Source organism: Carcharhinus amblyrhynchos, chromosome 31, assembly GCF_965287045.1.
Source record: "Carcharhinus amblyrhynchos chromosome 31, sCarAmb.v2.hapA, whole genome shotgun sequence".
Lineage (NCBI taxonomy): Eukaryota > Metazoa > Chordata > Chondrichthyes > Carcharhiniformes > Carcharhinidae > Carcharhinus > Carcharhinus amblyrhynchos.
Window position 1 is genome coordinate 12,527,896 of NC_137354.1, and position 14,906 is coordinate 12,542,801.

A 14,906-nucleotide genomic window follows, 5' to 3' on the forward strand; every position below is an offset into this window, starting at 1 on the left:
CATGTTCTTCAATACAATTATCATAACAGAGCCGAACAAGGTTAATTGTTTAAAGTTAATTGTTAACATTCTTCAAGTTTACCATCATTTTAATCAGAAATGCCTCTAGATTTCAAAGTAACTTCCTACAGACACTTACTTAGTTCCTGCTGTCATCGTGATTGATGGTTAAGTACTGTCCAGGAATCTTTGAAGGTTATGTGATGCATGGTTGGGAAGCACTTGCTCATTAGTCATTTTTGGAATAGGCTGATTGCCATTGGCCATAGACAGCAGTTAAGTGCTCTGTGAGCATAACCCATCTCATCCGGCACCAGTTTACACCATTCAAAGTCAGTTCAGGCATATTTCCACATAACAGTATATATGAAATGGAAGCAAAGCATTCTATATATGATAAAGTGAATGCAGTTCAGACATAGTTGCCCTTAAATGTGAAAGGGGATAAATGATGCTGATTTTATTCATTAACACAGTAGAAGCCACTTAATGGAAGCAGCCTCATGTTAAGCAAACTGTACTTTAATCCACTTATTTGCATTAAGCAATCATTATTGATTCACTGTTAATCCCAATTAGCAGTAATATGCACTGTAAATTCTCAAGAACTAAGATTAAATATCCACTCACAGATGTGGACATGTATTAGGTGCTAAATTGAAGACAATCATTCCAAGAGCTCCTTCAGATTGGGTGTAGTGCCTGGCAGCATCTGATTGTGCAAAACTAGTTGAAGCTGTATGTTGCCAGTTTAAAAACTACTCAAAGCATAAACTATATTGAAGCAAATAGATCTGGACAATCCAATCGGTATTGTACTTTCAGCCAAGGACCAGGAGAGCTTCTGCTCCCAAAGCATCAGGTCTTCAAAGGCAATAAATGAGGCCAAATTAGTGTCTCATATTCATGTTAGATCCAATTTTCTGCAAACAGGATCATTAAAGGGTCTATACTGTACAGTTCTTAAGTTGTTCATTGAACTGACAGAATATAAATGCACTTAACACCGTGTAATTCCTTTCATTGCCATTAATGAAGGGTTCACAATGCACAAGTGAATGCAACCTTTATTATCAAAAGATAATCTCAAAGATATCCAATTGAAGAACTTTTAGGATAGCATTGCTTGGTATTTGTACTGATAACTGATCTTAATTTCATTTAAATGTGGTATTAACCTTCTACTCAATATTGCATACATCAGACACCGTAAGACATAATGAACTGTTCATATGAAGAGCTATGTATCAACCGATGCTAATTAGCATGTCTAATCAGCCTCTCACTGTCATTATATGTGTCCAATGTTATATCCCAGCCTAATGTAAAATACATTTCCTGTCCAATCGCTTCCATTAAAAATAGGATTGATTGGGTTCTATGTTACAGAAACTTGTGTAAAGTCTAAATTTGGAGTAATTTGGTAACAAGTGCATCTTAAGGCACTTATTTAACAAAATGTTGGGGAAACATGGCAGCTCAATCAGCTAAAAGAGGCAAAATAGGTTAATATTCAGTTGGGATCCTTTGTTTCGGGGTGGCATGGTGATTAGCACTGCTGCCTCACAGCGCCAGGGACCTGGCTTCAATGCCCAGCTTGGGTCACTGTCTGTGCTGAGTTTGCACATTGTCCCTATGTCTGTGTGGGTTTCCTCCTGGTGCTCCGGTTTCCTCCCACAGTCCAAAGATGTGCAGGTTCGGTGGATTGGTCATGCTAAATTGCCCCTTGGTGTCAGGGGGACTAGCTAGGGTAAATGCATGGGGTTACGGGGATAGGGCCTGGATGAGATTGTGGTCAGTGCAGACTCGATGGGCCGATTGGCCTCCTTCTGCACTGTAGGATTCTATGATTTGTTTCAGCCATTAGTTTTGATCAGAGAGGCCACGTTAAATGCTGATCAAGCTACTGTACGTTTCCAGAATCTTCATTAGTTATTTTTCCTGAAAGTTTATGGAAGATTTTAAGAGGAAAATAGTAGAACTTGTTTAATTTGAGGGAATTTAGGGACATTTACCGCGTTGAAGTGATGAACAAATGGGAGGAAGGAAGAAGGGAAAGCTCAATTAACTTGCATTAAAACTCGCAATTATCATGAATAATGACAGGCCAAACACATCTTATGGTGAAATACATAGATGCTGTGAAGGAGCGTAACAAATGTCCAAAAGTAGTGTCCAAAATATATTTGGAATGTACAGATTCATCTTTGTAATCCTATCACATCATAGAGAAAATAGAACAAAGTTCAAACTTTGCGTCCTTGTTTGTGGGATTCCTTTTTATGTTTTCTTGCGTTTTGCCACATTTGTGTTTTTGCAGGAACAAAACTATTTTGTTTGTTTTATGTTTGCCAAGTTGGAATGTTTCCTTTTGTTTTTGTTGCAACCTGTTTGTTCCTACCATGGCGTTTGATTGAAATGTTCTCTTGTTGTTTACAGAGGTGCCAAGCGGTAAAACTCTCTTCATTTACTTTCCAACCAATCTCAACTTTCTCTTCAATTCTTTACATCTTCTAGCTTTGCTATGCATTTCCCAGAGTGCTCATTCTTTTACTCTCACCAAGTCAGCAGGATAATACTAAATAACATCATATTTTAGTCAACTTTTGACATTTATAGTTTTTTTTAAACTTCTTGTCCTTGCACTAATTTGTGCGGGGGAAAAACGTGATATTTGCATATATTTTTCTGGATGGTCCTTCATTCTTCACTGTCTCACAGATTGTGTCTCCAACATTCCATATGAAAACCTTTGCTGCCGTAAACTTTTATTCCACCCCATCCCCCATGATGATGTAATGTAAATGTCAGTCAGCCAAGATGCTATTATGCTGTCTGCTTGTCAAAGTCTTCAACTGATGTCTTACACATTGTCTGTCTTCAGATTTTCATACACTTAAACAGTATTTAATGTTGTCTGTGGATTCATTGAAAAGAAAAAATGAACAGTCACAAATTTATTTCATTAGCTAATTAATGATTTTTTTTAAAACAATGATCATTTTAATATGTCCTGATGGTAACTGCTCATGTTTCATACTTACATAGTCAATTCACTAAATGTGGAAATACATATTTCAGAAGCAGTTTTTTGCCATTTCTTCACAGTTTTTCTTGCTTTAGCAAGCTTGCAGATTGTCTCCCAACCCACTATTAAAGACAGCCACTTGTCATCTGCGCCCACCCACCCCCCCACAGCCAAACCCTGTTTGCTGCTTGACATTGAGTGAAATATTAATGCATGAAATAAATTAATGTTTTGGCAGTATCCTTTTAGTCTAAAGATACCAATTTGAATCTTTGAATTTTTTCATGATTTTTGTTTCAATTTTTCAAGCCTCATTTGATTGCTGACCCAACTAGCATAGTAGCTCCTTGCTTATTCTCTTTTTGTTCCATGGATTGCCCCTTTCTTCCTCCTCTTTTGCTTTGTGTCTGTTCCTTGCCTCCTTCCTTTGTCTGACTCCAAGCTTGTGTGCAGTGATATATGTAAAACAAAAATAGGAGAGTTTCCAGTGCCATTCAGCCATCCAACACTAGTTCCTGCAGTCACACATGGCTTGCAATGGTTGTACCTCTATTTTTGGTGCTGTTTGTTGCATATTGTTGTTCTGTGTGTGTTTGTGGTGAAAGCATGTCATTACCACAGTGAACTGAACTCTATACCAACAGAAATTTGCTTCCTGGGATTACTCTGTGATTTTCTAGTTAAAATTTAATCTGTTAATAAGTCAACCTTGTATGAACAGTTTGCTGATATATGGAAATCTATACTGAGACTTGGTTTTTATTAATTTATATTCTAATTACAGTGCCAATTGAATATTAGATTGGATCTGATCTCTGCAGAAATCAGATCCCTATTCATAAAGAAAGAAAAGCTTACATGAATATGGAGGCACATACACCAGTGTACAATGTGTACATACATACAGGGGTCTAAATTATAAAAGTACACATCATGCAGTTTAAGCCTGGATTATGGTACCAAGACCTTGTATGAGTGATAACACATAGTTAAGTGCTTTTTTCTTGTACTATGAATATTGTACATAGCTTGATGTTATTAGTAAATGACATAATCGTATATATGAGAAGTACAAGTTATTTTCACCTAACTAGCTATGATGCTGTTATATATATCATGATTTATGATATAAACTGCATTATTTATATTTTACTCTTTGAAAAACCTTGTGGAGCATCTTTTGTGCAACATTCTTAGTGTTTTGTCCGACAATAGTGCTGTATGGAAGGTCCATACACATTTGATTCACCTGAAACATCAACTGTAAACTATCTTTTAAAAACTCTGTTCAAAGATATCAATAATGAACTGGATACCCACAACTCAACATATCTGGATTCAAGCTTTAGAATTCATTTCATGAAGTAGGGTTATTAGAACACATAGTCAACATTACAGCTTAGCTATTTCTCTCCAGTTGGGACATGTCTAAATGAAAGTTATATTTCAGTATGGTTCATTCAGTGGTAAGATGTTACATAAATGAAAGTTAGAATTTTTTTTATTAGTTGCTATAAAGTTACCTGATTTCAAATGAAGCATCAGTTTATAGAAGTAGAATAATATTAGCAGATTCTCGACAATTCAGAATATGCGCAGTGGGATATTCCATATGTGTTATGTTGGAAATGAAACAGTAACTTTTAACAAAAGTGGAAAATGTTGGAAATACACAGCAAATGAGAGCTGGCACATAAACAGCTTAAGGAGGTTAGAGGGATAAAAGATGATGAGGGAATATCAGAAGGTGCAGTCACAGAGAGGAAGCTACTGGATTAAGTGATTTATGAACCGCTTTATTGAAAATCAGGAACTATTAGATGAAATTTAAAAAAGCTTGTGAGACAATAAAAATACTTGAAACAACATGTAGATTGCTAAAATGGCTCACAAGAAAATGGGGAAAATTGAGAAGTGAAGGTCAGTGCAGTAAATCTAAAATAAGAACAAAAATACATCCATGAAACTCATTAGCTTTGATGCTCATGGATCTGTCTGGTTTTGATTCAGATTTTCTTTATATTTCTGCTAATGAATTTTGATTTTAAAAGCAGAATTGCCATTCTATTTGAAAATGTTCTTGCAGGAAACAATGATAGCAGGTTTGTTCCTGAGCGTTTTTTTATTATTGAGAAAACAAAGTCAGGGGCTAAGGCCCATTCCACTGGACTCCAGAAATGTTTCAAACAGTGAGAGGCAAGGATGAGGTAAATTAAAGGAATAGCTGTTAAGTAATGAATGAACATAAGAGTCAGGCAGAATGAATAGGAAGAAAATTTGAAACAAAAGTCTGGTTATCGCCTCAGGACATTGAAGAATCCTTGTGGAATTTAATTGCATCTAAGGAGAGGTGGTGCTGGCATAATCCCAGCAAACCAAAAGGAGCTGGCCCTACTAATAACACTTGTAAATCAGCAACTGCAAGGAGTTCAACCCTGGAAGCAATTCAGATCTCACTATGCTTTATTTGTGAATGTGCCTTCTCTCGAGTGCGCTCTCTCTACTGCTACCTTTCCTTTCCATCTTTGTTTTGTTCTTGTCTACCAAAAATCAAAGCCTTTGGATATGAAAGTAGAACTATATGAAACCAAGTAGTTTGAGAAAGCCCAGAGGAAAGAGCTGGATGTTTATAGTAAACAACTGGGATTAAAGGAAGGTTTCAGACAATAGTCCATTTAACCACAAGGATTGGGATTCTTGTCAATAATGCGTACCAGCCATCTCTTTCCTTTGGGTCAGCTAACTAATTTAACATACAGCTGTGCCGTGCAGTAGTTGTATGCTTGACGTGTATTACCTTTAAATAATTGTGATTGTTACTTTAAACTAATGATAAGGTGCAGTTAATTAATGATGTTGCACTCAGCACACGTTTTTCAGTCACAGGGGAACTGCACAAACTACTGAAACTTGTTTGTTTGACATTGCAGTTCCTGTCCTTTTAAATTATTTGAAAATAGTAGCTTCACTTTAAGGAAAAAAGCGCTAGATTTTCAATTGATGTATGGTCAATGGGTAAAGAATCTTGTCCATAGTTCCTTCACCAAAATGGTGCTATGAAGATTTATTTACCTATATAAGATTGGTTAATTGTTCAAATGTAACTAATTTGTAAGTCAAACTCTAGCCAATGTCCAGCCCCCTCCATCAGAAATTATTCAACTGGCGGGTTTCTGCTCACAAGCTGTATTGTCAGAGGGGACACTGAATAAAAAGTAGAGAAGAGTTCATTTCAGAGATCTCCTTGTCTTAATCAGCTCAGGAGCGGTGTATAAGCAAGAGGGAAAAATAGTGATGGCGAACCAGAACAAATAAATATGCACCAGAAGACACTACCTCTCTGTAGAAGAAAAGCAACCATAACCATAGAAGAAAAATCAGCCTGTAAATTGCATTTCAAACCACTTCCACTGTTGATTCAGATTGTGATTCGCAAGGAGTTACATCATCCAGATTAAAATTATATAGTCTGTGCTTTACTTTATTATCAGAAGGCTTTCAAATTGGGTAAAATTAGAATACATTTAAGGGCATATGTTTTTAAGCATATGGTGCTTTGCTTGTCATGCATCTTAATATTATGGGTCTAATAAACCAGCTCCTTTCCATTATTAATTAAATCATTTGTAGTCATCTGTTGGAATGTATGCAGGTACTGAAATCTAAGTGCAGTTCAAATAAGAGCGATTTCCTTTGCAATGAGGATGTTTGCACCATTCCCTTTAATTCATGTGCCATCAAGACGATGCTTTTCTCCCGTAGCAACTAACAGAAACTTGGTGTTTTGTGTTTTCACTGAGTAGCATATTAATCAATCCTGGGAACCACATCAAGATCCATGAAGGCACATTGGGATTCTTCATTGCAAGTGATGCCAAAGAAGTGAAAAGGTAATTGCTTGATTTGATATATACACAATTGTGATCTGTTTTTAATTAATGATGATATGTGCCAAATAATATAAATTCCCATATATTTTATTTGGAGGAGTGTGGAGGAGGAATTCTGCTTTTCCTGTTGAGATATCAGAACAAACCTGACATTATTATTTGTAATCCAGCAATGTAACTCATTCTATGTGTTATTAAAGCATTTTCATAATTTCTGGTGAGAGTTTTTAGGCATGTCTCTGATTTGGTGTTATTTCTAAAACATTCTTCAGCATTGGCACTGTAAAAGGCTAAATAGATGTGGAATACCTCAAAATTTATAAACATATCTGGGAGCTTTGTAGCTGCCCCAGCAAGCTAGAAGGCCAAGTTCAACTGTCTGTTCTAAATGCTGCTCAGTTATGATGAGACTTGCTATGTGCACAGTATTTCTTTGTCCAACCATGGCTGTCAATCAAGGGAGGAAGGGAACACATTTGCCAGATAAAATCCCATGTGATTGAAAGTGTTCCCAGTAAGCTGATCAAGAGTGCCAATTACCTATCATGGGCTACACCACATGGCCAAGAGTCTCCGGCATCCCTAGCTAGTATTGGAAATTTGATCATTGATGCCAGTCAGAATCTGTGCAGAGGAAGGAAGGAGTTTGTTGATCTTAAAAACCGAAGGATTTCCCTCTGAAGGTGGACATTATTATCAGAAAAGCTATGAACATAATTGCGTAATTAGGAAGGGATGCAATTGCATTTGTACAACCTATGATGTCAAAGCTTTGAGAGGTCTTCTTCAGCATACCTAGTAAAAACATTAAGACCCCTTGGTTATATGTAACAGTGCTAAGACACAGAGCAAAGCTCAGTCTGCCCAAGCACAACAATGTGGATTGTTTTCAATGCCTTTGAGCACAGTGCTGAATCTTGAAGTTAGTGAAAAACTGGGAGATAAGTGAAACCTCCAGGCTGGTCTTTTCATGATGCTCCCTATTTTCACCCCTCAAAAAAGGAGAATGACATTCAAGACTAAATTTTCTTCCAGTGAAATGCTAATACATATTAATGCCAGTTAATGTTGTATTAGTCTTTATTGAAAGAACTGGTCAAAATCCACTCACTGGGCTTAATTCATTGACACAGCTAGGTGTTGGTGGGAAATGGCTTGCTGAAGTGCAAGTTCTACTAGAAGATTGAGCACCATCCCATGAACTACCACCAAGTCTTCTCAAAATGCTCTTGGACTGTGGTCACTTGCACTTAAACAGTTAAGAACCACACCATTCATGGATAGTTTAAACAGACAAGAGTTGTTAATACTTCTTTACAATCCCAATGTGTTCTTCAACAGCATACCTTGTTCTGCCAGGTGGGAATTTACAGATTTTGAGGTTTGGCTTTTGAAATAAATTGTTAACAGAATAACAAAAGCCTGAATTAACCAAGCAATTGATGTGAATGTGGAAATTAGAGAAGGGCACCTTTTTAAAAAAAGCTGATTCTGTTTCAATCTTTTTTGCTGATTTACAATCATAAAGCTTCTGCTTTTTGTCATTTAAAATTTGCAAGTTGTCACACCATTGAATCAGATTGTATAAAACTTTCATCTCAGATTAGTTCCTTATTTTAAATCTCTGAAACCCATTTATTTCCACCGAGTTAAAATGGGGTCCATAGTTTCAAATAGAAATTGAAAATGCTTCTGGTTTCATTTAAGCTGCCTGTTACTCAAAATGTCTGTTATGGTGTCTGTCGTTGCTACTCAAAATGTTTATTGTGGGTGGCACAGTGGCTAGCACTGCTGCATCACAGCACCAGAGACCTGCAGTGGGTAACTGTGTGGAGTTTGCACATTCTCCCCATGTCTGCATGGGTTTCCTCCAGATGCTTCGGTTTCCTCCCACAGTCCGAACATGTGCAAGTTAGGTTGATTTCCCATAGTAAATTGCTCCTTAGTCTCCCAAGATATGTGGGTTAGGGGGATTAGCAAGGTGAATTCTTGGGATTACAGGAATATGCCTGGGTGGGATGCTGTGACAGAGAGTCAGTACAGACTCAATGGGCCAAGTGGCCTCCTCCTGCACTGTAAGGATTCAGTAGCTACATGAGAGGTTCAAATGAGTATTACTGAAGGCAAATCCTGATTGACCAGATTTCTGCTAGTGAGCTCAACGAAATCCAAAACTCATCCAGTGAAAAACTGGAGCAATTACTTCTTAAAATAAATCCCTACAAAAAAAAACACAACTAACACCTATGTTTCTAAAAGCAGAACATATCTTTCATATTCCTCAGTCCAAATCACAGTCACTATTACAGCAGCCAGAATTTCTCCCTAAAGGCTATCTCCTAGATTTACTGAACTGAACTTATTCCTGCCAATTAGTTCTAGCTTGTGTGAATGATTTTAATTTTCAAATTCCTTCATGGTCTTGCCTCTCCCTATCTCTACGTACTTCTATATATTACATACTTTGTATATACTACATACATTGAGATCTGTGCACTCTTCCGCTTCTGCTGTCTTGCACATCCTTTAATTGCACCATTATTGGTGGCTAGGCTTTCAACTGCCCAGATCCTAAATGCTAGAATTCTCTTCTTAAGCTCATCTGCCCCTCCAACCTCACTTTCCTTCTTCAAGCATTCCTTAAACCATACCACTCTGCGCAACTTTGGATTATCTGTTCAAATACCTCCTTATATGGCTCGGTGTCAAGTTTTGCTTGATAACTGTCCAGTGACGTGCCTTTGAATGTTTTACTACATGTTAAAGGTGCTAGTTAAATGCAGTTTGTTGGTTGAGGAAAGAAAGCTTCATTCTGTATCCACAGTTGAGTTTGTATGATACTGACATTGGGCACCAGGCAAAAACCCCATTTCTATTCCCAGCATTTACGATGGCATTGTGGTTAGCACTGCCACCTCACAGCACCAGGGACCCGGGTTCAATTCCCGGCTTGGGCCACTGTCTGTGAGGAGTCTGCACATTCTCCCTGTGTCTGCGTGGGTTTCCTCCGGGTGCTCCAATTTCCTCCCACAGTCTGAAGGACATGCTGGTTAGGTGCATTGACCCAGACAGGGGCCAGAGTAGGTACAGAGGAGATGTCGGGGTAAGTTTTTCAATCAGAGGGCGGTAGGTGAGTGGAATCGGCTGCTGTCAGTGGTGGTGGAGGCAAATTCGATAGGGTCTTTTAAGAGACTTCTGGATGAGTACATGGGACTTAATAGGATTGAGGGTTATAGGTAAGCCTAGTAGGTAGGGATATAATCGGTGCAACTTGTGGGCCAAAGGGCCTGTTTGTGCTATAGTTTTTCTATGTTCTATGTTCTAACTAGGGGAATTTCACAGTGACTTCATTGTAATATTAATGTAAGCCTTACTTGTGATTAATAAATAAACTTTAAACTTTATTTAGTATCCGGATACTGATGAGCAGAAAGATTCCACCAACAAAAACATGTTAAAAGAGGGATACGAATGCCTTAGGGCTGTGATTAATGAAAAGAGACTCTCCAAACTGAATTTGTCATTGGAGAAGTTAGTTCAGGAAAGGATCCAGATCTTTAAAATGCTGATAGCCATGGATAATATGGATGTAAGCAGGTTATTTAACTTGGATGGTAAGAGCAGAACTACAGGAAATGAGAACAGAATTAACAAGCCTGAGGCAGGACTGGAGATTAGAATGTTCTTTCCCCCACAGAGTAGTGTGGATATTGGAACAGACTCTTAGCAAAAGCAGTTCAGCCTGTGCTGATTAACTCCTTTAAGAGGAGCAGCTACATATCTGGTTAAAGGTAGAACTGAAGATTATAATGATATGTGCAGACAGAGATGATCAATGGCTTTCGGAAGCACAATGGTTCTTGTGACACCGACGCCATGGAAACGTCATTGGTTGGAGGCAGCTGGTCAGGATTGAATAATGGGCCTTGTTAGGATAGATTGATATTCTGGAGTTTCAGTCAATTATCTTAGGGAGACAGGGAGAAATTTCACACAACTTTCCCTTAGGAGATTAAATATGTTGGGTAGAGTCCACAATAGCAGAATATGTGCATGGTTGTGAAAGGAGTGGGATTGATGAGGCAACTGGCCTTTTATGTTTTTATGTATTCTTGAATATATTTTCATTTCAGTTGGAACAAAATGTTGCCTCACTACCCTGAACAATCATCCCCGACCTTACTCAGGAATTTGGAACTTAAATTCTGGCTTTCCGTCACTCCAAATTTACACGTGTTGTGTAAAGATTGGCTGTTTAAGACATTAGACTGTCTTTCTCCATCAGAATAAGGCACGGTTGGTGTTTAGTGGATAATGTAGCATGGTAAACTCTGTTAAATGGTCATTCTTGACTCTTTATTGCTTCAGGGCATTTTTCTACTGCAAAGCTTGTCACGATGACATCACGGATACGAAAAGGATTAAGAAATGTGGCTGCAAACGACGTAAGTAATAATTTCATCATTTTTCCATCAGTACCTTGTTATTAGTGATAATTTGCAACCAATGTACACCTTGAATGCAATAAAATATTAAGGTTTTTGCACCAACAGTGAATTAGTGGAGGGCTTGCCGGACGTCAATGATTTCTGTTAATAGCTTGTCCATGATGATCAGAGATGGAGTGCAGTATAGTCGTTAAACTTCCATTTACTCACCCAATGAACACTGTATCTAAACAACAAACTATAAATTCCTGTTATCCAACACACTTATTTTAAACAGTTTTCACATATACAAGTGCATGTTTTATTGCAACTCCACCATTAATTATAGTCCCTATTTGGCAGAGTTTGGTTCTGCAGTAATAAAGTTTGTTACAGAATATAAAGCCTTTACATAGGATGTGGACAAAGGTTAGTGTGTGTGAAAATTGAACTCTTTAAACAACATTCTAAGTCAACGCTTAATGTCCTAAAAGCTATGTGCTTTTCAGATTCCCGCAAACAGTGAAATTATCATTTTAAGGAAAAACATAAGGAATTTTTTACTTGTAATGTGCATCAGAATGGGAAGAACTTGGGTTCCACTTTAATTTTTAAGGTTTATCTCCATGCCACCTGCCGATAGGATGGACCAATAACCTGCTCCAATGCTACTCTGAACTTGGCCAACAAAATAGGATGAAGAGTGGCTGTGGGATATCTCTCTTTGACTTATCTTCCTACTTACTCAGTGGCTTAGTGCCTGGCCCCTGTTGGTCACCGGCACATGGCAGTGTGTCTACACCAGCAATGTCCTTCATCCACTCGTTAACCTAGTCAAATAACTAAGGCAAGAGAAATTAAATGGAGAGCAACATTTTTTAGGCTATATGAAAGGAAGTTTAATTACCTGAAAGGAAGGCAGGTTTAGATTAACATTATGCCATTAATACATAATGGGAAATCTGGGAAAATTAATGAATGCTGCAGATTGGGGAGCGAAAAATAATTAGCATTAATGTGATTAAGCTGTACGCAAAAAATTAAAAAATATACTTGGAGAATAACGGTGTGCCTAAAATGAGGAGTCCAAATTTTAGTCTATTAATGATGTGATGTAGAACAGATGTATAAATAAAATGACATGATTAGTGAGGCTGAAGAAAGAGCTTGTCAGAACTAAACTGCCGCTGTTTGAAAACTCTAGAGGTAATGCTCCAAGTCAGCTGGAAAAACAAAGACAAATCCTTGCCAAATGCATTGTATTTCACAGCCCATAATGGTGGAGCATGCAATATGCAATACTTGAGTACAGTACCAGAAATGCAGAGGTTTTTTTTTGATAAGGGCACACATCTTAGTAGTTGCTGTCACATTTAGAATGGAATTCCAGCAGATTTATCATTATATTGGCATTAGTCATGTCACATTGTTAACATATACCTGACCTACTTAGCCACTTGTCCAAACCTTTTAGGCCCATTATTAATAATTTAAACAAAAAAAAACTTGGTGCCTCCACAGAGGTCAAGAATAATTAAAGTGAGTAGCTTTATCTTTTTTTAAAAAGAAAACCCTAGCTGCTTGAAAGCAAAACAAAAATTCTGCTTAAAAGTATCATTATTTTTTCATTGTAATCTAAATTATTCAAGGAACAGTCCAGAATTTGCAAAGAAGATTTCCTTTCTGTGGGTGGGATGGGAGGAAGTGCAATAGTAATTCCAGTTTTTTTTTTGAAGAGTTGTATGAGATGATTTTTTTTAGAAAAAATGCTAAAGTTTGGTATTTCTTCTGTGTGTGTGAACTTATTTCTTAAGCATTCACCCCTTCTAGGTTTGTCTCACTGTTGTAGAACATGTAATGGGGAAAAGAGAAAACACAAAACACAGTTACATATAAACCTTTTTCCGTGGAATTCAGGCACATGAGATTCCATGTATGAAATGATTGCAAGTACCTTTTGATGATTGATGTATTTTTAATTTATTTTTCTCCCTGCTGCCCTGGAACATGAAACTCTATAATTTAACTGCACACTGGTAGTGATCTATTGTGAGTAAAAACGGGTTCCCTGTTGCCCAGAGTGCGATCCAACTTGTCTACCTTAAGCAAGAGATTTTTATGTTGCATGTGTAGCAGTTACATCATACGTACACATCATCTTCAGCACTGCCCACAGATCACTTTGAATCTGTAGAAAATACAGCAGCCCAGCGGCAAGATACCAGCAGAAATAAAATTGTGATTCTGTTAAAGGAAAGGAAGTGAGTGGAATTCAGCTTCACAGCTCAAGTCAGCTATAGCCAAGTGTCCCTGTTGTTGCTTGGATATAGCAGAATGCAGAAAGATAAAATGAATATTGCGTTCATTCCAAAACCTCCTTGCAAGATTTCCACCTTACTTTGTTGACTTGAGGAGCAAAAGAGGCTGGCGGCCACTGCTGCCATTTTTATCACCCATGTTGCCATTTTTGTTACCAGAATGCCATTGTAACTCTCTTTAAGCAACATGAAGAAGTGGAACTGTACAAGTGACCTCAAATGTGGGGCAGAAGCAACTGCCCTGTTCCTCTGGAGACTTTAGTCAGACCATAAGTCTGAGGATGGCGTGTATGTCATTGGTGTCAGGGCTGTCACGTCCAAAATGATCAGGAATTCCCATCGCGTGGCACTGGGTGAAGACTGTGCCTTAAAAGGTGGGGGCAAAGAGGTTCCAGATTTGGTCTTCTAGTTAGTTGATCTCACCATGACAGTAGTTAGAATGTTACAGTCAATGCCAATACCCCCATATCAGGTGGAGGGAAAGCTATGGTCTAGGTTCCTGCTCCTAGCTGTAAATCCTTGACCAAATGATTGAAAGTGTGTATGCATAGCCATCATATGAGACTTGCCCATGTGGTTGAATAGTTTGTCTATACTCATTAGTGAGGGCCACCATACCTGTGAAAATCATCCTTGCATAGAAGAAAGCATTCAGGAGAGAAAGTAGGAACGTTTCTGCCTAGGATATTTTTTAAAAGGCTGAGATTTGCCAGAAGGAATGTGTTATTTCTACATTTGATTTCTCAGTTTTTTTGGAGGAATGTTCAAATCCAGGATAGGCAGACAGATGAGATAAATCTCACTGATTCTTCACCAATAAATCTTGATCAAACCGCCCAATCCAATGCCCATTTACAAGTTAGCAAACAAAACCAAACATTTTCAAATCTTTCTTTGACAAAAGTACAGCTCTGGCCCTGACACTCTGCTCCATTCAGAAAAACAGAGGCAGTGAACTAAGTCCTTTGCTTTTTATTATTGAAACTATAGAGATAATTTGGGCACTCTCACCTTTTTGAGAGTACTCTTAATCTCCAATTTAATATTGCTGCTGTATTTTCACTGAAGAAACCATCTTCTATGGGAAGTCCTACAAATTGAGGAACTATAATGAGGAGAAAAAGTTTATTCATCACCAATCAAAATAACCATCTTATTCCCACAACTCTTCATTCCATTCTTTTTCTTTTTATGCAAATAATCATCACTAGCTATTGAATTGAAATGAATTTGTCGCCATTTC

The 14,906-nt window shown here is 37.8% G+C and overlaps 1 protein-coding gene across 11 annotated transcripts in view; it reads left to right on the forward strand.

Moving 5' to 3' along the window:
- kcnma1a (potassium large conductance calcium-activated channel, subfamily M, alpha member 1a) overlaps positions 1-14,906 on the forward strand; it is a 754,381-nt gene that overhangs the window by 614,754 nt on the left and 124,721 nt on the right. For all 11 annotated transcript variants that reach the window (XM_080215698.1, XM_080215701.1, XM_080215700.1 and 8 more), the window contains 2 exons: positions 6,832-6,918; positions 11,287-11,363. In XM_080215698.1, the coding sequence (XP_080071824.1) occupies positions 6,832-6,918; positions 11,287-11,363 (164 nt within the window). The remainder of the gene's footprint in view (positions 1-6,831; positions 6,919-11,286; positions 11,364-14,906) is intronic.